Source organism: Anser brachyrhynchus (genome assembly GCF_964034855.1).
Source record: "Anser brachyrhynchus genome assembly, chromosome: 5".
In the NCBI taxonomy this organism is placed as follows: Eukaryota; Metazoa; Chordata; class Aves; order Anseriformes; family Anatidae; genus Anser; species Anser brachyrhynchus.
The window spans coordinates 50,054,010-50,079,257 of record NC_137699.1 but is presented as its reverse complement, the minus strand read 5'-3'; the positions used below and the strand labels follow the sequence as shown (position 1 = coordinate 50,079,257).

Sequence of the window (25,248 nt, the reverse complement as noted above, 5' to 3'; positions counted from 1 at the left end):
GGATTGGCCGGCGGGGCCGCCCGTCAGCGCCTCGGCGGCGCGATGGAGCTGGTGGCCGAGCTGCGGAGCGGCGGCGGCGAGGCGCGCTCGGTGCGCGTGCGGTGCCCGGCGGCGGAGGAGGGGCCGGGCGGGCGGCTGCGCGCGCTGCGCCTGGGGCTGGGCGAGCTGCAGGAGCGCCTCGCGCAGCTGCTGGCGCCGCTCGAGCGGCCGGAGGCGGGAAGCGGCGGTGAGGCGCGGGGGGGGCGGGGCGGGGAGCGGCGGGCACCGGCACCGGCACCGGCAGGGCCCTCACCCGCCCTGCGCGCGGCTCCCGGCAGGCGGCGCCGAGGAGGACGACGAGGACGAGGAGGAGGATGAGGAGGACGAAGAGGAGGAGGAGAACAGCGTGGAGGGAAACAGCGTGCCCGAGGACCCCCCGCCGAAGAGGACGAGGGTGCAGCGGCCCTGAGTGAGGCGGCCGGCGGGGCCCCGGCGGTGCGGCCCCGTCAGGCTGTGGGGGCTCCCTCCCGGCCCGCAGGGTTATAGGCACTGCGTGCTGCCCCTGCGGAGCTCGGCGTCGCCTCGAAATGACAATAAAAGGAAAAAAAAAATAAAAGAATCTGTGAGGTGCTTTATAAAAGCTGATCTCTGAGCAGAACAGGAACGAAGGGAAACACAGTGGGCTTTTACAGAGGCTGGCATGGCTTATTGCAGAGAGGAGAAATAGCAGAAATAGTCCAGTGACACAAGTACGTTACATGTAACAGTTCTCGGCTGTACGCATCACGGTAACTCGGCCCTGCTGCGGTAACCTGCGCTTCTGACAGGACAGCGGCCTATGGAGCGCCATCAAGGGCGCGGCTGCTTCCTGCGTGGGGAGACGTGTCGCTGCTTCCCACATGTGTCGCTGCTTCCCACACGGCAGCTCCCCGTTTCTGTGCGATGCGTGCTGTGAACAGGCGTAACGCTCGTGATGCCCAGCCCCAACACCCGACTGGGGAGCCCGAGCTCTCCCTAGCAGCAGTTCGCTGACTGATGCAATAGCGTGAAAAGCGTTTTTTCGTTCTCACGTGTTCTGCTGGCATAGTATCTGAGTGCTGCAGAAACTGAGCAAATCTTTAGGAGTACAAAAGACAAAGTATCTGAATAAATTCAGACACTAGGCTAGTACCTAGACTTCAGCAAGGCCTTTGACACAGTCTCCCAGAGAAGCTGGCAGCCCATGGCTTGGAGGTAAACACTTTGCTGGCTTAAAAACCGGCTGGACAGCCGGGCCCAGAGTGGTGGTGAACGGAGTGAAATCCAGCTGGCGACCGCATTCCCCAGGGGTCAGTGTTGGGGCCCATCCTCTTTAATATCTTTACTGATGACTTGGATGAGGGAATTGAAGGCACCCTCAGTAAGCTTGCAGATGACACCGAGTTGGGGGGCAGTGTCAATCTGCCAGAGGGTAGGAAGGCCCTGCAGAGGGACCTGGACAGGATGGGTCGATGGGCAGAGGTCAGTGGGATGAGGTTCAACACGGCCAAGTGCCAGGTCCTGCACTTGGGCCACACCAACCCCATGCAGCGCTACAGGCTTGGGGCAGATTGGCTGGAAAGCTGCTCAGAGGAAAAGGATCTGGGGGTGCTCATTGATGCTCGCCTGCACACGAGCCGGCAGTGTGCCCAGGTGGCCAAGAAGGGCAACGGCATCCTTTCTTCTCAGAAAGAGCAGGCAGGCAGCGGAATGGGTCACCCAGGGAAGTGGTGGTGTCACCATCTCTGGGGGTGTTCAAGGAAAGGTTGGACCAGGTGCTTAGGGACATGGTTTAGCAGGTGATACTAGTGGTTAGGGGACAGTTGGATCAGATGATCTTGGAGGTCTTTTCCAACCTTAACGATTCAATGAAATTAAGGATGAATTTTTACAAGCACAAACTTGCCTGCATTTATCTGAAACAGTGCAAGAAGCCGATAAAGAAGTCCAGTGAACATACTAGCATTGAAGGAAGTGCCTTATCAAAATGGCTAAGGCAACATTTTGTACAAAAAGCCTGACTGATAAACATATCAGAAGGGCTCCTTCATGTGATCAGTGCTCATGACATCTTGTATGTGCTCTAACTGCTGCAGCTTCGGAAGCCTGCTGCAAAACCGAGAGCAGCGTTTCACTTTCTTCTTCTCCAGGCTGCAGTCCTAACCCCTCCAACAACGGTGTGAGCTGTGGAATCACTATAAAGCAACACAACGTCAGACTTAAATTTGTGCTCTGCGTATGGATGGCCCACCGGCAAATCACAGGCTGAAAACCACTGGTGTAAAGCAACAAACCCTACCTCTCCTACTGTGGGAACAAATGTAGCTAATGCACCAGTAACAAGATAACTGCTTTTCTCTGACAGCAGGGCCGCATAATAAAATGCTGCACCTGAGCTCCACAAGAGATTGATGAGCACTGGGTCAAGAACAGCCTTTAAAAAATCATTTGTAGTCCTTATTGTGGCCACAAAACTCTTAAAGAACAAAGAGGGTACTGAAGCTTTGCTGGAACTTAGGTAATTCTAAGCTAGAGGCTTGCCTCTGGTAAGTGCCATAACCCTGGAGCAGGGAACTTACTTTTCTGAGAGCTGCTCCGAGGTACCTAGGTGCAGAAAGCTTTGGTGTGGCTTTTTTACTTGTCAAAAGCAAGCCTGCTTCACGTAGACCGGGATTTCAGCGTATGACAGTCTGTTACAGCTTTGGAAAACTGAATTTGCTGGTTCAAACAGATGAAGCTTGAATTTAGCCTCAGTTTAGTCTACAGAGTAAATACTGTGTGTTTAAAGAAAAAAGCTTAAAATCTCTAAGTGTGATACTTATTAGGCACTGACGGATCGGTGGTAGTGCCATCATGCCTGATAACCATGCCAGGGGCAAGACCTTCCCTGGTTCCCAGCACAGACATTCCCTCCTATTACTTTCATCACAAGGACTTGAATGTTATCCCCCATTGCATCCCGTGTAGCTCCCACTCCTTCTGCCTTAAAAGTTAGCTTACACGCACGCTACTCCAGAAATCAGATTCTTTCTGAAGTAGACAGTAATCTGTTGGTTAGCACACGCCGATCGTGCATCATAATGTGTGGTAACTGTGCTAGCACCTGGCAGCATAAAGAGCTGAGCAATTGTTTGGGGCCTACTGACTAGCCAAAATTTACCGGGCTACTTACGGAGGACAGAGTCGAGCAGAAGTGCCTTTTTGTGGCTGCAGCACGTTCTTTCTTTCCAGAACATGCCTATACTGCAGGGCTGGCTTGAAGGAGAGCCAGAGATGAGTTGGCTCTTGCAAATTAACTGATGGTTACCAGGCTGCTTTCGTTCATTAAGTCGTGTTGAAACGAGCTTATCATCCAGGACTGGTATATAAAATATATATTTAACTACTACAATAATAAACAAGTTGAACCACTAAACCACCAGAGAGCACCCTTTTAAAACAACAATGGACAAGGCAAGAGAAAATTAAAGGGCAGTTAATAGCAAGTATCCTGCACAAGCTGGAGTTTTGTTCCAAGGGTAACTTAATCCTCATATTTTTAGCTAAACCAAAAAGCTTGCAGCTGTACTTTGCTGCCAGAAGAAACATGCTTCAGCAGAATCACGTTTTATTGCAGCTTACTTCTGGCCAAGTTCGAAGGGCTGCAGCCTTAACTTCGGCTCTTCATCGGACCTGCTCTCCCACAAGAGGCGAAGAACTGGCTCGGCAGTACTTACAAAACGGGGCAGAGATTCTCCTGAGGTGGGGAGGTACCATTAGGCGGAGGTAGAGCAGTTAATGAAACTGACGCTGTAGACTGCCCAGGAGTAACGCTCGAGCAGTCTGACAAAGCTTGATCTTGTGACACAGCCAAAAAAAAAAAAGCCACAGGGTAAGTGACACAGAGATAAATGTTAATAAACCTTGTTACAGCTACTCACTTACTTGGCAGGGAAAAAAAAAAAAAGCTCCAAATGACTGCTAAGCTGGTAAAGGTTAATTCTTTTTCTCAGAACTTCATCACTGCCTCTATTTTCACAGCTTCTGCTTTAGAAAGCTGTTTGAGTCTGAGCTAAATCATTTTAAGTTAAAAGAGTATGAGTAAAAATAGCTTTTCCACCTCTAAGCAGCAGTTGTAGCAATTCATCTTCTCTGTCTACTTGGAGAAGACTAGCATGAGCAAGTTCTCGTGTGAGATAGTCACATCTTTTACTAATTCCGTTGCTGTAGAAATGGATGTTATTGTTTGTCATTTGCAATCAAGAACTAATTGAGAAGTACTGTAGTCTTCTAAAAATGTCGTAAAACCAAGCTCAATTAGCCCAAAAGCTTAGCCATTACGTCAATTTGTGTTGCAAGCAATGATCCACAACTGAGAATTAGCCTTGACACTATCTAAAAATCTTCATGGTAATTTCACTACCTGTTTTACAAGTAAAAAGCAATTTAATCGTTATTTTTTCTTTGTTTACTCTCTTGGTGATGCTTCACCTGTTTATTATGTTCCACTGGTGCCAAAAATACTGGTAAAAATGCCTTCCTCCTCTAGCCCTATCATCTAGTATTCCCACACACTGCCTAAATAATTTCTTTCCATTGCTGCTTCCCACCTCAAGCTCAAATCCTTATATACACAGCACTGGCTAGTTCGTGCATCTTTCTGTAGTTAGCGTAAAGCTCACACTTTTAGACAGCTTTAATCTAAAGCCTGGCTTCTGATGGAAAAGTCTGCGAACACGAGCCACCGTTCCGTAAGCCACTGCTGCGTCCAGCACGTGCTCCACATCCCGCCTTGGCTCATCGCATCAGATGTGCTGATGAATTTGCTAAAGGCCATAGGGTTGCACAACAATAGCTCAGAAATAGCTCAGACAGTTCTCCCTATCATCTTCTATTTTCAATGCTTCCTCTTACGATGTTCTTCTTTTAATAACTAGACACGCCATAGCAACTTCTCAGTTAAAAAACTACAGCAAGTTAAAAAAAATTTAAGAAGTCCAGACAGACATCTCCCTGTTACACTGAGGTAGAGAAATGGTGAAGGGATTCAGTTTCATCCATTTATCCCCAAAAATTCAGGCGAGAGCCAAGTAATTAGGACTCAGAGAATAAAAAGACAACAAAAGTGATCAAACACACGGAGGGAAGGACAGGAGAACAATAAGCTACAGCAGCTGACTGCCAGCACTGCTTTCTAACAGCAAACGTACACAAGAAAATGCCATTCATATATATCTGCATTGACAGACTTCTGTTTATAAACATTGAAAAGTTTTTATTTTATAGATAAATAAGATGATGATTTTTAGAGTTAAGAAACAACACAACTTAAAAGCTCTGACTCCGAAAGATACTAGAAGTCAGAGTTGATACTTTATTCTTACTCCAGCATATTAGGATGGCAGCTTCCTCCTTTTCATATTGCACTTAGAACTTAAAACCTTCTTGTAAAAGCTACATTGTGTTTTCGGGTCCTAGCACCAATGCTGGCATTTGAAACCACAGCCTGGAAATATCTCCAAATGCAAACAAAGTTTAAGGTGTTGTAACTACCATGCCTGAACATAGCAACACTGAAAATAGCGCTCTTTCCAAAGCTGGAGAAAGCTGACAGGCTCCAGGATTCCCTTACAGCAGTCAGAAGTGGATCAGCATCTGTGATGATTAGGTACTGACAATCACGTACAATCAAAATGATAACTGAGAAGTTTAGCTCATAATGTTTAGGGCCTGCTACTTTCCAAGTCTGTGTTTTGCACTGTTTTCACATTCAGGTTACTTCCACAATGGCTCAAAAGCTTAGTTATACTATGAAACAAAAAAGGAGAAAAGAAAGAACAGATTTGACATTATTCCAAATACACAATCCAGTAGTTAGAATTAAATGCTATACCGAAATAGCACTGGAAAACGGGGGCTGAAACCAGGGTAAGAAATGTCAGTGGAATTTCAGCATGACTGAGGAAAAACTGCATTCACTGCAGGAAGAAGAATGTATCTTACTCAAATTTCTGGAAGAAACATAGTATCTGTCTTACAACAGTCTTGGAGCGTCCCCCCAACCTAGTATCAGTTAACTTTCACAAATTTGAAGTGTTCTTAATACACCAGCACTCGCAGAACATGTTTTTACATGTCTGGAGTGAAATCAGAATGGCAGTAAATTCCAATCACTTCAAATTTTATCAAAGGAGATTCCTATAGGTAGAAGGCAACGCTTAAAAACAACATTTTGTGCGTACTGCAGCCCAATGCCAGCACAAGCTGCTTTTGACATCGTAGGGAAAAAGCGTAAAGCACCAGCCCCCAGGCCTGCGCCACTCCTCACTGCCTACCTGCTACAGCGTGGTATTCTGGTCACCGGGAAAAAAAAAAGTATGATACCACAGACAAAAAGTACCTTTTTCTCTTTAAAGATTTGCACATACTTTATTCTTTGCTTCCTGTATTTCCTAAATTTATTTTTAAAAAAATCCTTAAAAACCAGCACTGATGTAGATATGGATTACTTAAAAGAAAAAGCAAAGAATTGTGCTAAGTGCAACTTTTATAATCAAGTCTGATTTTTTGTCCTTTTACATTTATCACAAAAGAAGCATCTTTTCATTGATTTTACTCCAAGGGAAAACAAAGAAAGTCATTATTATTTTTTTTTTTTTGCACAGGAGTAAAGTTATGGACCAGAAACTTATTTCCCCACAGAACGTTTCAGATGGAGTGTAGCAATTTTGCATCATTAAGGCAAAATGAGGAATATTTCCATCAAGTGTCACACAGGGCTCTCCCACTCAAGTCACTTGGACAGACCCATACTTTAAAAAACTTCTGTAATTTTTTTTTTAAATAGAAAACAGTCACCGTTCATTGCTTAACAGTTTCAAAGAAAAGGCTCTTTCCAGCCTTCACTCAGAACTTCAGTCTCGTGATTAGATCAGGCATATGCAATTGCTTCAAAACAGCTACGGAAACTAGAAATTGAGTTAAGTGTCAATCAGCTGTAATCTACTGATCTGATTAGAGGCCTTCACAAATGTTTGATGACGATTGCAAATAACAGCCAAGCAGATAGGAATGATGCAATAGCCAACAGTTTTGGGGTCAGCTCTTGTACAGGAATAGAGGAACAAGAACATCTGTAAATATGGTATTAAAAAGATTATAGTCCACAGCCAAAAAGGCAAGGATAGCAGTCGTACTTTTAAGGAGTGCGTCCATGTGGTTCCTTCCTGTGGTTCCTTGGGATGTTGCTGAATGTGCTCCAGTGCTAGTTTGTTGTAAGTCTCATTGATTTCAAAGACATAATAAAAAGCTGCAGCACTTGCTAGCAAGTACAACCCCACACCAATCCATCCCATCCTCTGGCGGAAGTTCATCATTCTCCATGCTCTGCACCTGTAACAAAACAAGAAGTACACATTCAGTAGAGTTTGGAGAAGGGGGACACAGGTGGCGCTTGATTTTCATAAGGTAACTTTTTTATAACTTTCCTAACACACCAGTAAAAAAACCAGCATGCACACATTTCTAAATACCTGAGTTCGCTCTACATCAGAGAAAAATCATGTAGTTCTACATCAGAAACAGGCTCATGGTAGCTGTATACACTGCTCCATCAATAGCTCTGGCTAGTGTAGGGCCTGCTAGCTATTAAGTTCTGCCAGGCTGAAGTCAAGTATTGAGTTAACAAAACAGAAGTTGTGAATTGGCTAAGTTATTCATCCAATCTGCTACCAGTGATTCTAGCCACACAGTGAGACTATATGAGACTTTCCATAAATTCAGAATTTCTGTACAGCTCTTTCGTGTCTAAAACAAACATGCTGCCAGCCAGTTAGTAACATGAGCATCACTACTTGTTTGAAGTGCACCAACATCCAGTTTAATTAAGCTTTAGCTGAGTGCCCATATAGGAACCCTATAAAAAAAGTTTCAATTTTACACATGAGAAGGTATGTACTAAAGCTGTGTACCTGTCCCATTTGTGCACATGAGGATATGTGCTATAGGATGTTACCCGTAATTAACTGTATTTCTCCTCTACCTGTGTAAACAGTTGCACTATGCCTTCTGGAGGAAAGGAGGTGAACGTGGGTATTAGTAACGGGGGTATTCGTAACCAACTCATTGCAGAACAAACCAGACACCCATCAACTGTCTGCCCCCCCCCCCCCCCCCCAAAAAAAAAAAAGCACAGTAACTGAGGCTCCACACACACCACTGTGCTCAACTTTTAGCTGCTTTAAAACCTCTGGCTGGCTGTACGGGTCTAAGTGACTTGAAGCCTTCTTTAAACCAGCCACAAGCACACTAGGTAAAGCAGCTTCACTAATAGCAAAGTTGTTGCTTTCCCTCAAGATAACCCTTGGGCAGGGCAGGGGGAGCCCCCACTCCACTGCAGCTGCCCGGAGTTCTACCAGGCACAGTTAATCAGACTGCGGACCAACAGAGCCTTCCCTAAGATTTTTTGAGAGGATCAAAGTCAATTGTTGGAGAACTGTTCTAAACCAAATATATCACGAGCTAACTGGTATTTCTAAATATACTAGACAGCAAGCGTGCTTGTTTAAGAGATGTTTTATGCATACTGAACAGTGACTATTAACAGAATTACATGAGAGTTAGACACCATTGACACCAAAGCCATTACATCTTTTTAGATCCCCCTTCCCAGGGCTAAATTAATCTTCCTAGGCACCAATCTCCACAGACTTTCTGGTTTTTCACATCTGAAGGACACCCTCAGTCCTGACCCGGCAGAATCTGACCAGGGTGGCACTGGGGAAGTTGTTCTGGCCCTCACACTGCTATGGTTAAGGTGGCTAACACAGTCAGACATGCAGTGAAACGCCACAGAAAACCGTTAGTTTGGTGCATACTTGTTGTTTACCTTATACTTACATATAACTTATCAGTAATGTTAGCTTTGTAATACACCGAGTTAATGCTTTTAGTTAAACAACACAGAAACACCTAAGGAGTTATTTGGGTAAGTTTTTCCCCAATGGATTCCTAAGCTCCAGAGTTCACGTTTACCCCACAGCTTAAGTTGTGAGGCGTTTTTTTCTCCCCGCTGCTCATTTCCCTCTGGAGACGCTGCTTCTACCTGCAGCTCCCCGAGCCCCCCGCCCCGGGCTCCTCCCGTGCCCTCACCCTCCCGGCCGCCCCTCACCTTCCTCCAGCGGAGAAGGAGGGAGCGGGAGGGCGGCGGCAGGCGGCCCGCTCCCCTCAGCCCGCGCCGCCGCACCGGGAGGCGGAGGCGCCCGCCGAGCCGCGCCGCCGCTGCCGGCCCGCTGCCATCGCCGCCCGGCCGGCCCGGAACCCCGCCGCTTCCGGCATGAGGAGAACCACTGCCGGGGCGCGCCCGGCCGCATCCGAGGCGGGGCGAGGCGGGACGAGGCGAGGCGCGGCGCGGCGGGGCGGGCGCTGGCCGGGCGGCGCGTTGGCCGGCAGCCATCTTGGCTCGGGCCCGCGCCCCGCCGTGCCGTTGGTGGCCTCGCCCAAAATGGCGGCCGGGGCGTTAGGGCCGCTGCGGGTGGCGGCGCGGGTGTCCGCAGCGCGGCTGTTGTCACAGAGGGCCCGCTCGAGGGGCGGAGAGCCCCAGCGACGGAAAATACCAGAAAGTGCTGGTGGGGGGTTACTGTGTTGTGGAACAGTCCCTCCAGTGACAACGTAGTGTGCAACAGCGTATGTTTATACATAAACTCCTACTGCTTGCATGTTGCTACTGAATTAAATCATTAGGAAAAAAATCCGCAGCGGAAAAAAATAAGCCAGAAAATCTTCTAAATATCTTCTCTGGAGATATCCAAGGCCCGCCTGGACGCCTACCTCAGCAGCCTGCTCTAAGGAACGTGCTTTGGCAGGGGGGTTGGACCTGATGATCTCTTCGAGGTCCCTTCCGACCCCTACAGTTCTGTGGGTCTGTGATTAAATTGACCAAAAAATGTGTTTTGTCACCTCCATGTGGTTCACTAGTTTGCATCCCAGTCATGGTTGGAAAGCGTGCAGAATGTGTTTCAATATCTGTCTGAATTCAGTAACTGGTTAACAGGTTTCCTGTGCTAGTTAAAAGACTTCAGGAAGTGCATAGCATTACACGTCAAATGTAAACTTTTTGCTAAATTGTTAACATATCAGAGTCATGAGCAAACTGCTGTTTCCTAATACTACTTATGCTCCTTTCTGAACGCTTCCTAATACTACCTATGCTTCTTTTTATGCAACTTACTCTTCTTTCTGAACTGCTCCATACATTGAATTTACTGTGACTGAAATGGATTTCAAATCCATTTGATTTGTCAGCACCTTGACTTATGCTCAGTTTGTGTTGGAAATGTCTGACTCGTTGGCAGTCAGCATCAAATTCTGCTCTCTAGTTGGTGATCCAAATCATTAAAAAGGAAATATGGAGAGATGAGAAGATAAATGGGATGTTATAGAGAAACAGTATGGCCACAGTTCATACACATCCAGCTATAATTAAAAAGATGACTAACAGAAAATTTTAAAAGGGGCGTTTAAGATATTAAATCAATAACTTGGGGGGGGGGATAAAATAAACCTAGTATTTTCTGCCATTTTTCTTGGGGGACATAGTAGGTGTTTTGGTTTTTTTAAGACACTATATAAAGCTTCTGCAAAATCAGTTTTAGGCTAGCTTGTCCTGTTATGCTTGCTGTTTCAATAAAAATATGTTAGAAAGTAGTGTTTTGGATTATACCCAAAATAGCTGAGGACTAAGCGTATGGTGCTGCAGTTGTCACTGGAAAAAAAAAAAAAAAAAAAAAAAAGACTCTATTGAGAAGATCCCACAACTAAAGGCTCAAAGTCTATCTCCTTGGTCACTTTGAGGACCACTAGATGGTGCTCAATACCAAAGACAAAGCCAACCTTTCACGGGCCAGGAGTCACCCAGCCCGACTCCCAGTTCAGAAGAGATTTTGTACTTCAGTTGAATCATCTTTCATGAAGTTTAAATGAACTGCTAGTGTAGTTCTAATGAATGATGTTGTAGATGCGAGTAACCACACAGAGTTGGGATGTTGTTCAACATTAAATGCTATTCTTTCCCTTCTTACTTGTATTCTTTCTTTCTTACCTACCTGCAGGTACTAAAGTCCCAGGTGATCCAGAAGTAAATAGAGTTTTCCTGCTGGTTGCTTTATACCTGACTGACCTTCTAATCAAGTATGGCTTTTTTGCATCATCTTATATTGGTATTAGAGGTAGTGATGGGAAATTGAATAGCTGCTGCATAGAGCCCATTTCCTTAAAAATGCTGACCTAGTTGTTAAAGAGGAAGGTTTCAGTGAGAACAAATATGCGACTGTGTGATTGGCTTGGCAATGCTAAGCATAAAGCCCACAGTTGCACTTAAGATTCTGAAGAAAAAGGATTGAAATCTATGGTTTATTCATACTTAACAGGTCTGTCTTCTGAATGGTTAGAATTGGGAAGGGAAGATGGCTTAGGATTTAACGTGCTTCATTTGTTGGTCTTTTCTTCTGTATTAATCATAGGCCTGAATTATGGTTATGAAGAGAAAGATTTAAAGAGTTTGGGAATCTGCCATAGCAAAAGCAAGCTGTTTTTGAAAGTAGAGGTGTAGCATCAGATAGAGTGATTTGTACTATCTTTGGGCTAGAATTCAATTTGTGTAAACTCAGTGTTATGCTTAATCCTTAACACAATATGAGAAGGGACACAGCAAATAGCTGCTGATTTTTTTGTTGTTTGTTTGTTTTGTTTTTCCCTGCTGTTGGGAAACAAAAATAGGACTAATGGAACAAATAGAGACCATTCTCGGCTCCAGAGGGGTTTAAAGTCACCAGGGCTAGTAATAATGAAGGGAGAACAACTCATTCTCTCCATACTGAACTAGGGACATATATAGAGTGAGACTCAAATGATTAATATTCAGGCTGCAAACAAGAGGAGAAAATTGTACTAGCAACAGGCATAAGCTACTGACTACCAAGTAGGTCCATACTGATAAGAAAACACTGAGGACAAGCTAGGAGATTGGTCTGAAGGCAAAGATCCAGATGAACATGGCCTATGGTTAAGCATAGCCAGTGCTAAGCTAGAGGCTCTTATAGCTCTAGTACAGTCTGAAGGCCCAGGGCTCAGCTTAAATGGGGCTCCTGAGCTCACTGGCAGGGGGCAGGTGAGGCTTGTTGGGCTTATTAAGGCCTGTTGGTGCACTTGGGACCCTGACAAAGTACTTAGGACAAGTGAGGACTGACAGAAAGAAAACAAGAGTTGGTTGTAATCTTTGCATCAAAACAAAGTTTTCATGCATAGTGTTAAATTAAGGTCTTAACCAGGCTTAGATTTGGGCCAAAGTAGAAGAGCAAACGTAGAAGAGCTGAGATCATTCCCAAACCACAAGTAGCTGGGCTTCCAAATGGAAGGTAGAAACTGAAAGGAAAAATGCACCCTGCATAATTTGTGAATAAAGATTTGTGAATAAAGATTGTGAATAAAGATTTGACATAGTTGTAGGTAGGGTTCACATTATTGACAAGTAACTAAGAAGTGAGAAACTAATTACAGAAACATTTTTCTCAAGAACACGTTAGTACTGTGTTCATAAAGAAATACAGAATAGAAAGGTTTTTCAGTTAACCTTGTGTAACACAGAAAGCTAAAGGTGCATGTTTATAAAAGGAGAATGGTTTTAGTTTTCCTTTTTCTTTTTTTTTTTTTTTTCTCAGAACAAGATTTATACCGGTCATGTGAATTTTTATCAGCGAGTGAATGAAAGTGCAGTGTTTTTGCAGCTCGTGGAGTTTTTGTTGTCTATTACATGTAGTTATATTGAATTTCAGAGTATCCTGTTGTGGTGCAGTAACTTGTTTTGATCGGCTACTTATACTATCATCTGTTGGGAGACAGAAACATCGTTTTCTCTCAGTTTCGTATGCTTTATTTCACATTTTATGAACCCTTACTTTGTATTTTATATCTTTTGTTTCTTCTGAAAGTAAGACAGTCTTCAGATTCCTTTTTTTTTTCTTGAGTGGTTGTTTTGTCTTTACTGTTATCTTTCTTTGAATTTCTCTGTTGGAAGCATCTGTTTTCTTATGGGGGTAGTACATCAGTATTGTGGAAGCAAGTAAGGCTCTTTTAAATAAACTGGCATTTTTATGTTTTATTTCTTCTCAGTTTGAATTCAAATATTTTGTTTGCTTGTTTTGTCTGTGTTGATCCCACGAAGCAGAGATCTTCAGTGAACTGTATATTATCCATGGCGATCCTTTCCTGCTTTGACTTGCTTTTTATGCATTGAAATGCAGGGACCTTCAATTACCTTGATGGTCTCATCCTGAAATTCTGCTCTAGCATTTGTTTCTTTACAGCAGACACATCTAAGTAAAGCTTTAGGCAATCCTATTATCCAGGTTCTGTGGAATACCAGACATACTTTGTTCTCGGTTTGTCTAAAATTATTCCAGAAATATTTACCATCTTTCCAACAAACTCTGCATTTTTGATACTTACAAGTAAAATACCTATATCATTCTCCCAAACATCCACAACAAACATCAGCCAAAGGTAGAATTACAGAATGTTACTCTTTGTCAGAGTGTCTTTAAAGAACTGAGTCTTTTATGAAGATGGGCCTTGGCCTTTTGGCCTTTGCCTTATAGATTGAACTTTTAGGTTTCATTACAGTGATACTCCTTTCTCATTAGTTACCACTGAATATAAGCTTCAGATTTCCATCTTCTGTGGTAAAAATAATTGTAGCAGGAAAGAGTTGAAATGTTTGCTTTTCCCTTATGTTTTCAGCCAGTTTCAAAGTGTCTCAAAAGTTTAACAAGAACTGACAAAACATACCTAAAGAGTACCATCAGAGATAGTTAGTGACTGAGTATTTAAGCAGAGGACAAACATAATTTATGCAGAAGCAATGCAGGTATTGGTTTCACAGCTCCATCGGTATGACCCAACCTTGTAGTGATCTAGAAAGAAAGAGAGCAAGCCTGCAGAATTTCTGCCAGAACAGTTTTCAGCTAGAAACTGCATTTCAGCGAAACCATTATTCATTACAGTTTATTGATGTTAATTAAATCTACGCAAATAATATTCAACAAAAATTTACTTCCAAGACTGCCATTAAACTGCTGAGAAATCAGAATCTACTCTCCTGGGATTTCAGCTAAGGTCTGCTCGTGCTGCCAGAAAAGAACAGTTATTGAATTTCCATGCTGAGTTTGCTGCTGCCAACAGGTTTGTTCATATAAACAAGTTAACTGAAAAGTCACCCATGTTAGGAAGAAAAACAGATTTGAAACCAGGGGTCTGGCAGACCTAAATGCTGGCCTCTGCCATTTGGCCTAAAAGAGTTACTTTTCAACTATCAGCAGGGGAAAAAAAAAAAAAGCAAAAAACAAAAATCTTTTTCTGTGAAGGTCAGTCATTAAAGTGTATGCACTGTCCTTCTTTCTTCCCTCCATATACACATTCCAAGAGAAACATCTGACCACCTGACAGGGTGACAGCTCTGTCCTCATTAGAAGATGTTGGGATACCCTTGGTGGTTTGTTTTGGTTTGTTGTGTGTTTTTTTTTCTTCTTTGTTACTTTTTTTCCCCAAATTTCCAGTAATTATCTTTTCTTCTGTGATGCTTTTGTGCAGGATGTCAATAATACCATAGAATGAGTTTGAAGAGATTTAGTTATTGTCTCTTCCAAGCTGCCCTGTTCCCAGGCTGTGCCTATCTTTCTTAGACTGTGAACTATGTGCAGAAGGGAGTATCTATATTTAGATTCTCCTAAAGCATAACTTTCTGTTACTAAACAAACAGTGAAAGAGCACAGTTCAGATCAGTCCTTTTCCCACATTCAAGTTTTGTTCATAAGGATCCCAGCATTTTTACGTAGATCAGGATAGAAATTTGGGGGGTGGCAGATAGGATATTCTTTGAGATTCGATGAATCTAAGCTTTCATTTAAGAAAAAAAAGTGTGTGTTTGTGTACGTGCATGTCTGTCTTCTCTTAGGAACCTCTTCCCTGTGTCCTGTTAGAGCTTAGGAATTAGCACATAGTCATCAACTCCTAAAATGCACTGCAAGAGACATACGTATAAGACATCCATCCACATGACGTGAGGGTTGATACCTTCTTAGTCACAGAAATGTTTGCAGACAATATAAAAAAACAGAACTCCCGCTTCCCTGCAGAAGTATCAATATCTTCCTTTTTTTCCAACCTCATTTTATTTGGTTCTTAAAAGCTTTATTATTTCTCATTTTCTAGGATAATCAAATTGCCTAGTATTTAACCACTTCATAATGTTTTATTAACAGAAGATTCTGCACACTGTTTTGTCTCTCAACAGTACCTTTAGTGGTTTATTTTCAAAACTGTTCTACATATATTCTTTGTTTATACTTTATACTTTAAACCCACAATTTAGGTTTTTTTGGGGGGTATAAATAATGGAAAGGATTGTGTTGGGCACTTGAGGGTAACTGGTGCCTCAAAAAGTCACAGTCCTGTTTATTAATTCTCTTTATTTAGTCTAACCAAAACCAACAGCTTTTGCTCTTCTGGTAATATATTCTGTGTTTGAGTTGCCTATACAGTAGGTGTCTCTTCCAGATCCCTGGTGACTTGGTCTCTTTAGTATTCCCTCATGGTCCTTACAGAAAGAAAACCTAAACCTGGATGAGTAACAGACTTGTCCAAGGCAACAGAAAGCCTTGGTGTCGGAGTCAGGCTGAATGACAAAAGTACCTGATGGCTGTTCCTAGCGTTAGACCCGGAGAGCACCTAGTTATGCTTTCAAGGGCACTCGGAGCTGTCAGCTCAAGTGAAAGGCCAGGCCAAGTGCCAGCATCTGGAAGGGCTTTCATATAAATTTCATCATCTGGGAGTAAGTGGAGGGCTCCTGTTGTTGTTATGGACTTTAGTGGAAGAAAAAAGCAAGTTCAGTTCCCTGTGGTTGAGAAGTGGTTTATTATGTAAGACACCTTCACCTTGTTTTTTAACCGAATTTGTCTTTTTCTGAAACGCGTGCTAGAGGCCTGTACAAGAAGTTGTCACAGGGTCAGACCCAGAATGGAACCATTTGAATGGAGACGTTAGCAACAGCTGGTGGTTACTCTCAAAGGGAGAATTCCGTTAATTTATTAGTTAGTGAATATTTGCATTTCATTTAACAAAAACACATTAAGCAGTATTAGCAAATTTTTCAAACAAAAGGTATTACGGTTGGTTTTGTTGTTGCTGCTTTTTTTGTTTGTTTTCCTTACTGTGCAAAGTTTGTAACCTGCTACTCTTATGTGAAATCAAATGAAATTTCAGGCTGTAATGTCTACATCAGCTCTATCGTTATCATAAAGCTCCAGGTGAGTATTTAAATGTCTCCATCTTAGCACACATATTGCTGCATTTGTCGGCGTTCTTACAGAGGTGATGTGTCTGCTTTTCCACACAAATATGTGTTCTGTTTGCCTTCTACCAACAGAATGTAAACATAACCATGGCAATATGGAGGTATTTACAAGGTAAAGAAATACGCTTGTAGGAGATGTTAACAAGTACAAATGCATCCAAAGCAACACTTTCTCGCCATGAAAACGTGTTTAGCTTCAATGTCTTGCTGAGCGTGTGTTTCTGCACTGCTTTGTGTAATAGGACGTACAGTACCTTCCTTGCAAATGGTGCCTCAACATAGTGCAGAGCTCGTTTGCATCATGCTCACAGTGTGCTGGGTAACTACCACCGGCCGAAGCGTTTCACCAGCAAATTGCAGTAATGCAATGCAGTGCAGCACTGATACTGTTTCAGTGGATTGTGATACAACCTAAAACCTATCCTAATTTGGGTGTTGAAGTGGAGAAGTTACAATCTGGAGTTTTTTCACTTTCAGTGCTTTCACTTGTCTCTTTTTCACTAGCCAGTCAGTATAATTTTCAGGCTGTTTTGCTTTCATATGCATTTTCAGAGTGCTCCTGATAACAGCTCTGGCAAAACAGTCTCACAAACATCAGCAAGTCTTTAGCCTGATAACCACCATGATGCCATGCAGAGGGGGAGGATGAGAGTAAAATCAAGCAGAATGATATTTGGGTGGCTTTACACAGTAAAAATGCTTAGAAACTTAGTCAGCAAGCACTGGGCTAGTGGGTGAGAATAACCACGCTAACCTGGGAGGACCAGAAAGGACAGCAGAATATAAGGTGTAGCTGCTGCTTCTCTGGAAATCTGCACAAATGTGACCCCAAAGCACCAACATTAGCCAAAAATATGAGAGCTTTATCGCTGTAGAAAAGTCTGATACTTGGAAGCTCTGCATTCTCCAGCCGTGTGGAGTGATCATAAGCAAATCCTTTGAGACTATTGTCATTGAAGTAGAGATTATTAAAAGGGTCCAGCTTTGAATTCTTGTAAAATAGAGCATGTGGGATCTTTTGAGAGGGTCCACATGCCTATTATATTTCATTCTCCCCCTACTCCACCCTAATGCAGGCTTCATGATTACAGAATAGGTCATGGTTATACAAATCATGATTAATTTCCTTTGCAGCTTCACAGATTTTATTGCAGAGTACCCGAATTTTCACCCAAAACCACTATCAATTTTACCTTGAAGCGATCTGGTCTGACTTCTGTTTCTCTGGCTTATGAAACCACTTTGTAGAAGAACTCTTCAGTTCAAGTCGCTATAAAATAACTCCAGCATATGTGTTTGTGAGATTAAAAAATGGTGAAAGTATCAGAAAAAGGATGGAGGTGTATGAGGAAGATGTACTGTGCATTAGAAATGTTGCTGTTGCTTTGAACTATGTAGGTGAAAATACAGGAAAGCATTTTAGTGAAGGCTGAGGAACTGAGCCAGGAAAGACTTTTAAGTTATTTGGACTTTTTTGACAGAACAAGATGCCTGCCTCTACTAAAATTTCCTGTTCACCAGGGATCCAGGGCTGCAGAGCAGGTTTGTGGTGCAGGAAGCTATGTTACTCAGTGAATAATGGTAATTTAAATAAGCCCCGTGACATAAAAGGCATATGCATTTATGAATTTACATTATTATGATTATTATGCTATTAGGGAGAATTGTGCCCAACTGAATTTCTCTTCAAAAGTACATCTGTCAAGGAATACAAAACCATTATTGATATGACAGTGCTGAAAGACAGTACAAGGCAGGCTTTAGCTGGAACACTGCGTGTGAGCACAAAGCAGCTGTGTTCTTTAGAGAATTTGTCTACCTCGGCACCATGTCTGGTGCCTTTCGCCAAAAGGCCTTTTAGCCCAGTGGTTGAAACACTTTATGACAGCTCCTTGACATGTCCTGAGTCCTCCTCTCTCTAAATGGTGGCATGGCTTATTTCCACCGCTTTAGCATGTTTTTCTCCCTCTCTGTTTTCTCCTGTCAGGTTGCCGCTTTGAGCAAGTATCCCACTTCACAGGCTCTGTGCAGAAAGAACCCTTACACGGAGTGCTTAGGGTTAGGAAAGGACATTCTTCTAACCCCCTCATCTGATTTCTTCAGATAGTTTTTCCAAATAAATAAACGAATATATAAATATATAAGTAACGTGTGTTATTTATCCAGGTACATATGGATTTGTTGCATAATTAAAAAAAAAAATAATCAGAGGATAGACCTCTAAGACATTGAACTCCTATATAAGTTGGGGAGATTGCATCCCCGTGGAGAGAAAAGGTGCAACATGAACTCACCCCTTATTAAATAGTGGGAATCTTTATAGGCCCGGGTTATTACAAACTGTGCATCCACGTGAAAAGCTTACTTCAGAAGTCACACCAGAAAACTGATGCACAGGGCAAGCAAGCTCTGAGGGAAGGGAAGATACCAACGGGCAGCTTTGTAATTCAAGGCTGTTCAAGGCTGCTCTTGTATGAAGTACAGAGGCACAGAACCACTCAGAGCTTTTGCTGTGAGCCTGGCTAGGGAAGTGTCCCTTGCGCTGTCAGATGAGTGGCTGGGAAGCTCTGCCTGTCCAAGCAGTCCCCTGATGTCAGTACGGGGTTATAACATGGCCCACATTCGGATGATCTCTTTGCCTATGTTTTATTCACAGGCTGATCAGCACTGAAGATGTACTATAAGTTTAACAGCATGGTGTTGCAGCAAGTAAATATCAACAGAATTGATACCCATGCAACTGTGTCTTACAGGGTCTAGGCAATTTAAAATGTCTGGAAGTTTGTTATCTGAAATAAGCTGTATATCTTGGTTAACAAGCCTGGATATCTAGTAGAAGCTCAGGGCTATAACCAAATTGCAGTCTCAATTGACTATTCCCGCATTTTGTCTTGGTTTTGTTTGATTTTTTTCTTTTTATGCTACAGCCGCTCATCTCCTGCTTTCTGTAACTTGCTTGTCTCCTGAATTTCCAAGTCTTCTCTATAAGACCTTCCTCTTCCTTCAGAAGGGCTGCATGTAGGAGGAGTTTGAAACAATATGGTACAGGACAGAGAATGTTGAGAAGAAGAGATGTACATGCATAATTTAATCTTTGGATATGAGGTTGGTATTTTAGTGAGAAGGGGAAAAAAGCGTCTTTTGGTCATTGAGTATTGACATGGAAGAACATTTCAGAATACAGTCCTTGTGGAGAAAAAAACAAAGAAGGGTATGACTGGCAGAACAAGACAGGCATTAAGCTCCTGCCTCCTGTGCAGGAGAAAGTAGAAAGTGAGTCTGTGCACTGCTGATTCCTAAGGATGAGTTGCTTGTAAGTGCAAAAATGAACAGTACCTAACTCACAGAAGGGCTTCCCCAGCTGTGTCTGCAGATTATCTGCTTGTAGCATCTTTAGTTAACTGCAGGATAGCTGCGGTATGACCTAAAGAACTCGTGAGTGTCTAGAGGAAGCCACTTTTGGTTAAGATTGGGGTTGTTTCCAAAAGCATTTCTGTATCTTGCTGACAAAGACTGAGTTTGCTCTGTGAGGGCTTTGCAGGCAAAAATGAGGTCTCTCCTTCCACAACATGTTTGTATGCTGGAGATACCATCAAATGGATTGATTTTGTATTTTTTTTTTTAATATACTTCAGATAATTCACTTTGGACTGACATTGGCATGAGCTTTGGAACTGTTTTTTCTGTATCTATTCTTTTTGCATTTGTAAGCCTACACATCCTGGTAGTTTCTGAAAATATGAAAATTACCGCTCTTCCCAGACAGCTAAAAAGCCCATGTTTCCTAATGTGAGCATGCGGAATCAGAAAACACAATGGTTTTGTGAAACTTGTGGCCTGTGAACTTTTAGTGAACTGTAAGGAAGCATTAAAAAAAAAACAGGAAGAGGGTCCTCAATCTTTGAAGGCCTAAGCATGAAAAGAAAGTGCAAGTGATGGTGTGGCAGCGCAGGCCACATCAGGCTTTATCTTTCCTGTTTTCTCCATTTTAGCAGTTTGAAATATTCAGCTGTAGCCACAAACAACTTGTGGAAGTGAAGGACCACTGGAGTGAGGATATGTGCTTTAGATCCTCTGGAACAATGTGGACTTAACCCAAGAGACAAAGACAAATGCATATGGGATAATAATGGTAGGATACATATATGTCCAGGTCCCTTTATACATACGAATTCTGTATCCATGCCAGTCTTACTTAGAGGCATCATTTTAAAACTGGTTGCATTGTTTTAAAAAGTAAAACATTCTAGCCACACGCAATTTGATTTTTTTTTGTTGTTGATGAAAAGATGTCTCATTTTGCTAGAAGCATGCTCCCTGGAATGGTCGTATGGACTTAAAGCCACCTGGTTAAAAATATAAGACCTATAACCCAAGTAGCTCTCTTAACATGAAGACTGTAGGTAGAGAAAGCTTCAGTCCAGCCTAATCCTTATCGAAGCCTCAGTCCGAATCTGATGCACTGTCAGGTTACCCAGATTCTTCAGAGAATAGTCTCCGGACTCCCTTACACATGTGGTCTGAATGATTTTAATGATTTGATCAGTTGAGTAGATCTCCCCATGTATCTCTAATTGTACCAGCATGAAAGAGGTCACATAAACATCCTTTCCGTGTAACTTACTCCCATATCAGAAGGCAAAAGAGCTACAGCAACGTACGTCAGTGCAGCTTGGAGCCACACTTGGGATTTGACTAACAAACGTAATTCAGTTCAAAAAATCTACTCCAACTGGCAGAACTATACTGTTACACGATTTCGTCATCTTTTACATCTTGTCTGCACGCTTTTTTGTGGTTTTCGATTCTTTGGTTACTGATGATACGCTTTCCTTAGCTTATGAGGTCAAAACGAAGCCTGCACGCAAAGAGCTACAAGCGAAGTGACCAAACTTGGCAGCCGGACCCTTTCTTAGTTTCCCACAGCTTGTACATTCACCAGAGTCCAAAATAGCCAAACTCCTGAGATGCACATACAGTAAGAGATACTGCCTATAATGGTGGTTTTGTTGCAGTTTCAAAAAACAAAAACAACAACAAAAAAAACCACCATACCCTGTTTTCAGTACTGGAACATAATAGCTCGCTGGTGTAACCCAGCAATCCAAGTGAGCAGCGCTCTGCTGGGGCTGGTGAGAGTTAGCTCAGGGGTCCCTGAACGGCACTGCGTTGGCCCACACAGGTGCTGTCACCTTCCAGGCTTTATTAGTGCCCTCTTTTGAATGCTTTTGAGCCCTTAGAGCTGAATTCCCTCTTCTGCTTTTTCTACAAGATCCCAGAAATACTGATGAGTCTCAACCAATGTTCACCAATCTTTCTTTGCTTTATGAAATCAAAATACTGCAGTTTTTTGCAGCATAGGTTGTTGTTGTATAGAACCGCATAGGTTGTTTGGGGAGTAAGGGAGTAGTCGTACGGGTGAGCACCATGCTTTCACCATCCTCTTCTGCTGCTGTTAAAATGGGATTGCCACCCAGCAAGGCAGCTCTGTGCTTTCTCTTCCTGGCCTCCTTCTTCCAGCCCCTTCACTGCCTTCTGCCACTATTACTATGCTTGTGCCACTACAAACAGGTATGGCAATGCAGATGGGGAATTGATTTGGTTTTGATTAAGACTAAAATATTTTTGTCTACCTTGAATTTGTTTTAGTCTAAACAGTTCCCAGCTCCCTGCTTCTGTTTCCCGTGAAGGGGGGCACGGCAGGAAGCGAGGACAAGTGGCTGTTTCTGGAGGGACTGCTGCTCTCAACAGCAACGCCTGGCTTAGTTGACTGTAAAATGACAGTTTGATTTCCAGCTAGCAAGGCTAATCCCCCTGTGCTGTCTGCACGGACAATAGGCCATTCAGAGAGAGGGAGCTGGGCTGAATCAGCCACTAGAGGGGCCTCCCTCCCGTGACCGGCTGTACAGGAGCGCTACAGGGGCTGGCTGAAGTTTGCGTCTCTACTAGAGTTAGGCACTGTGATTTGGAATACAAAAATCAGAAATGAGCTTTCATCCCTGAGTACTGACTTTCACTGGCTTGTCACTGAAAAGCTGCCGGTCCAGAGTACATTTGGACGTTTCCAGACAACAGCAGAGTTTTGCCAGATTTTAGGCAAAAACCAACCACAAACCGGAAAAGCTCTGCTTCCCTCACAGGCATCCTCTACTGACCACTGCCAAAGAGGTCACACCTGGCCTTCTTACCAATCTTGCAGTAACGAATCTGTTGTGGATGTGGCAGAGGGCTGAGCAAATGGCAGCCCACCATGCTTCTCGTTCACGTCTCTCCAGCTGCCTCACTGGTGAGGACCAGCCCCAACGCTGTGCAACACCAGGGTCTCCTTTACATCCCTCAAAGCCAAGGAGAAGCTGTAGCGCGGTCTGTGCAGGGTTTTGTCGTGCTCCCTCCTGCCTAGAGACATGTTCCAGCAGTGCCTTGTCAGCACGTCACCCGACCCGGTGGTAGGACTGGCTGGAGAAAGCGAAGGCCTCTCCTGGCACTGAAGGCTCAGCCCTTCCTCTTGGCTATCTGCAGCAGAGTAACATCTGCCCTGCAGACAGAAAGGGCATTAAAAGAAAACAGAAAAAAGCTAAACTGCAGGCAGTGAAAATAGCATCACCTTCTTTTTTCCACTCACTGTTAAAGATCCAGTCGTGACTTCTGCCAGGTGATGAGACAATCGTTCTTAATCATTCATTGAGAAAATATACTTCAATAACTAGCGAAACGAATGGAGATGCCTCATCTTATTCCAAAGTGAACTCCCATGGAATTTCTCTGACTTGTACCACGTGGCAAGTGTCCAACCTCATCTGAGCCCCTGTATGTGTTGAAAGGGACAGAAGATAAGGTGTGAGAGGTTCCACCTAAAACAAGGAAACCTGCTTTGACCTGCAGCTGAAGCTAAGATGAAGAGGAAGATAGTTCTGACTGCTGGAGGGCTTGAGATCTTAATCAGCCCTCACCCCTTTAATTAGCATGAAGCAGCTCATGAGTTGCAGCTTACAGCATCAGGCCATAGAAAATCGCAGGAATAATCAGCCTGCTCCTGATCAGGAATTGGGTAAACATTACCCTGGGGCTTCGTGTGGTCACAGGTTTGGCATTGCCTGAACTGGCTCTGCAATGTAAACAGAGGATTGTAATGTATTTAGCAACATTATGCAGCAAAGCACAGTGCAGTGGCTCACCATTTGAAATGTATTTCTCATATCTGAAATTGTTCAAGGGTTAAGATTTAAAAAAAAAAAAAAAAGGCTGTTTGAAAGGGATTTAAAGCTTTCTCTTTTCTAGGATTGAATCTCATCTCTGATATATGTCATTTAATTTTGCCTAAACTGGAGCAAAACAAATTCCTACTTTGTAGCTCCTGTTTCATTTCTATAAGAGCCAAGAATGCTTAACACCTCTGAAAACCTGCTCTCCCATATCTGGAAAGAAGTTCATAAATCTTTCTGTCTCTGCAGACTGTGATTTAAATTGGTCTGAAACTGACATTTCTTAAAGAAAAAAAAAATCAGAAAGAAATCATTTAGGAAGATGGCTTCAATTATATCATGTTTCAATGCATCCATATTCCATTATGATATAAATACGAATCTTGAGCTTAATATGCTAACACAAATCATAATAAAGTCTAAAAATAAAGCCAGTGAAGCGATAGCTGAAATAAAGCATTGATTTGAAAAGCGAAAACAAACTGTTTCAGGATTCTTACTTTATTTTGACAATGTCTGATTAAGCCTTGTATTGAGTTACACATTTTCCTGAAGTTACCATGCTTTCTTGAAGTGCATAAACGTCAGTGAAACATTTTGCAGCAGAAACCGTGCTACCAACATCCATCTACTGGTTCCAATTATATTTATGAACTGTGCAAAAATACGTGAATATGACTCAGATCGTCTGCTCCAAAAAAATGAAGGTTATGCCGCATTAGCGGCAAATAATTTGATTAGCTGAAGTAGAAAAATAAACTTTTATTATTCAAAGCCCCTGCAAATGGACAAGGAGTACTACTTTATAGGTTTTCCAACAACTTCAGTGGGAGCTGCTTGTAGGCGACTCCACTCCCCGCACACTTTCACATATACCCTTGGCTTAGGATGACTTCACTGTTAATGTAAATAACGAAAGGAATGTAGAACGGTCTCTACCTACTCCCCGGGTCAATGACCCCCTTCATGTTTCTTAAGGCTTCCCTGGCTTTACCCCTTCCTTCCCTCGAGCGGAGGTTTCTGACGAGGCCGCGCTCGCCGCGGCCCCGTGAGTCAGCAGCCAGGGCCGCGCGGGGCTCCTGCGGCACGGCCCGAGGGCATCACCCGCGCCCCAGGTGCTGCCAAGCCCCCGCGAAGGGAGTACTCCTCCGCCCCCGAAGAGAGAAAACCTAAACCGAAACGCAAGTCACCCCGCGAGCGTTCGGGCTGGGTGATATTCGTTTCAGACGGAGGGGAGAAAGAAGGGATGGAAAATAATGCTCGGGCCGTGAGGTGCCGCAGTAACTCAGACGGAGAGGTTCTTCAGCTGGAATCAAAGGCAGAGCAGCTGCCAAGGCATTTAGGAATGCGCCCCTCAAAATAAAAGGGGGGGGGGGGGGGGGGGAGGAATGCCAGCTCGTGCTGGTGCTCAACCAGCATGAAAAAAAAGAAGTTAAAGAAGAAATTGTTGTTACTGAAAGTTCTGCGTAAACCCTTCCAGACGCTTGCCAAGTGCTGGCAGAAGGCAGACCCTCGGCTGTGCGGCGAGAACTCACGCCTTTACTTATTTTAGTTATTTTTCCCGAGAAGGACGCAGCTCCGCCGCCACAACGCCCCCGGCAGCTGCGGGCACCTCGGCCCCGGCACCCGCACCGGGGGCTGCGGGGCGGGCCCGGCCGGGCCGCC

General features: G+C 43.6%; 2 protein-coding genes and 1 long non-coding RNA gene across 3 annotated transcripts; 1 reads left to right on the top strand and 2 right to left on the bottom strand.

The window, feature by feature from the left end:
- Nucleotides 1-6: 6 nt before the first annotated feature.
- GON7 (GON7 subunit of KEOPS complex) lies at nt 7-7,312 on the top strand. Its single transcript, XM_080594239.1, has 2 exons — nt 7-226; nt 318-7,312. Exons 1-2 carry the CDS (start codon nt 43-45, stop codon nt 446-448), a joined length of 315 nt encoding a protein of 104 aa, XP_080450365.1. The 5' UTR covers nt 7-42; the 3' UTR covers nt 449-7,312.
- Nucleotides 6,378-9,301, bottom strand: LYSET (lysosomal enzyme trafficking factor). Its single transcript, XM_080594238.1, has 2 exons — nt 9,146-9,301; nt 6,378-7,368 (listed from the first exon to the last, which is right to left on the bottom strand). The coding sequence occupies exon 2, from the start codon at nt 7,350-7,352 to the stop codon at nt 6,957-6,959; it is 396 nt and encodes a 131-aa protein (XP_080450364.1). The 5' UTR covers nt 7,353-7,368; nt 9,146-9,301; the 3' UTR covers nt 6,378-6,956.
- Nucleotides 9,302-12,432: 3,131 nt separating this feature from the next.
- Nucleotides 12,433-25,199, bottom strand: LOC308195962. Its single transcript, XR_013951977.1, has 3 exons — nt 23,004-25,199; nt 18,015-22,916; nt 12,433-13,943 (listed from the first exon to the last, which is right to left on the bottom strand). It is a non-coding gene; the product is annotated as an uncharacterized lncRNA (long non-coding RNA).
- Nucleotides 25,200-25,248: the final 49 nt, after the last annotated feature.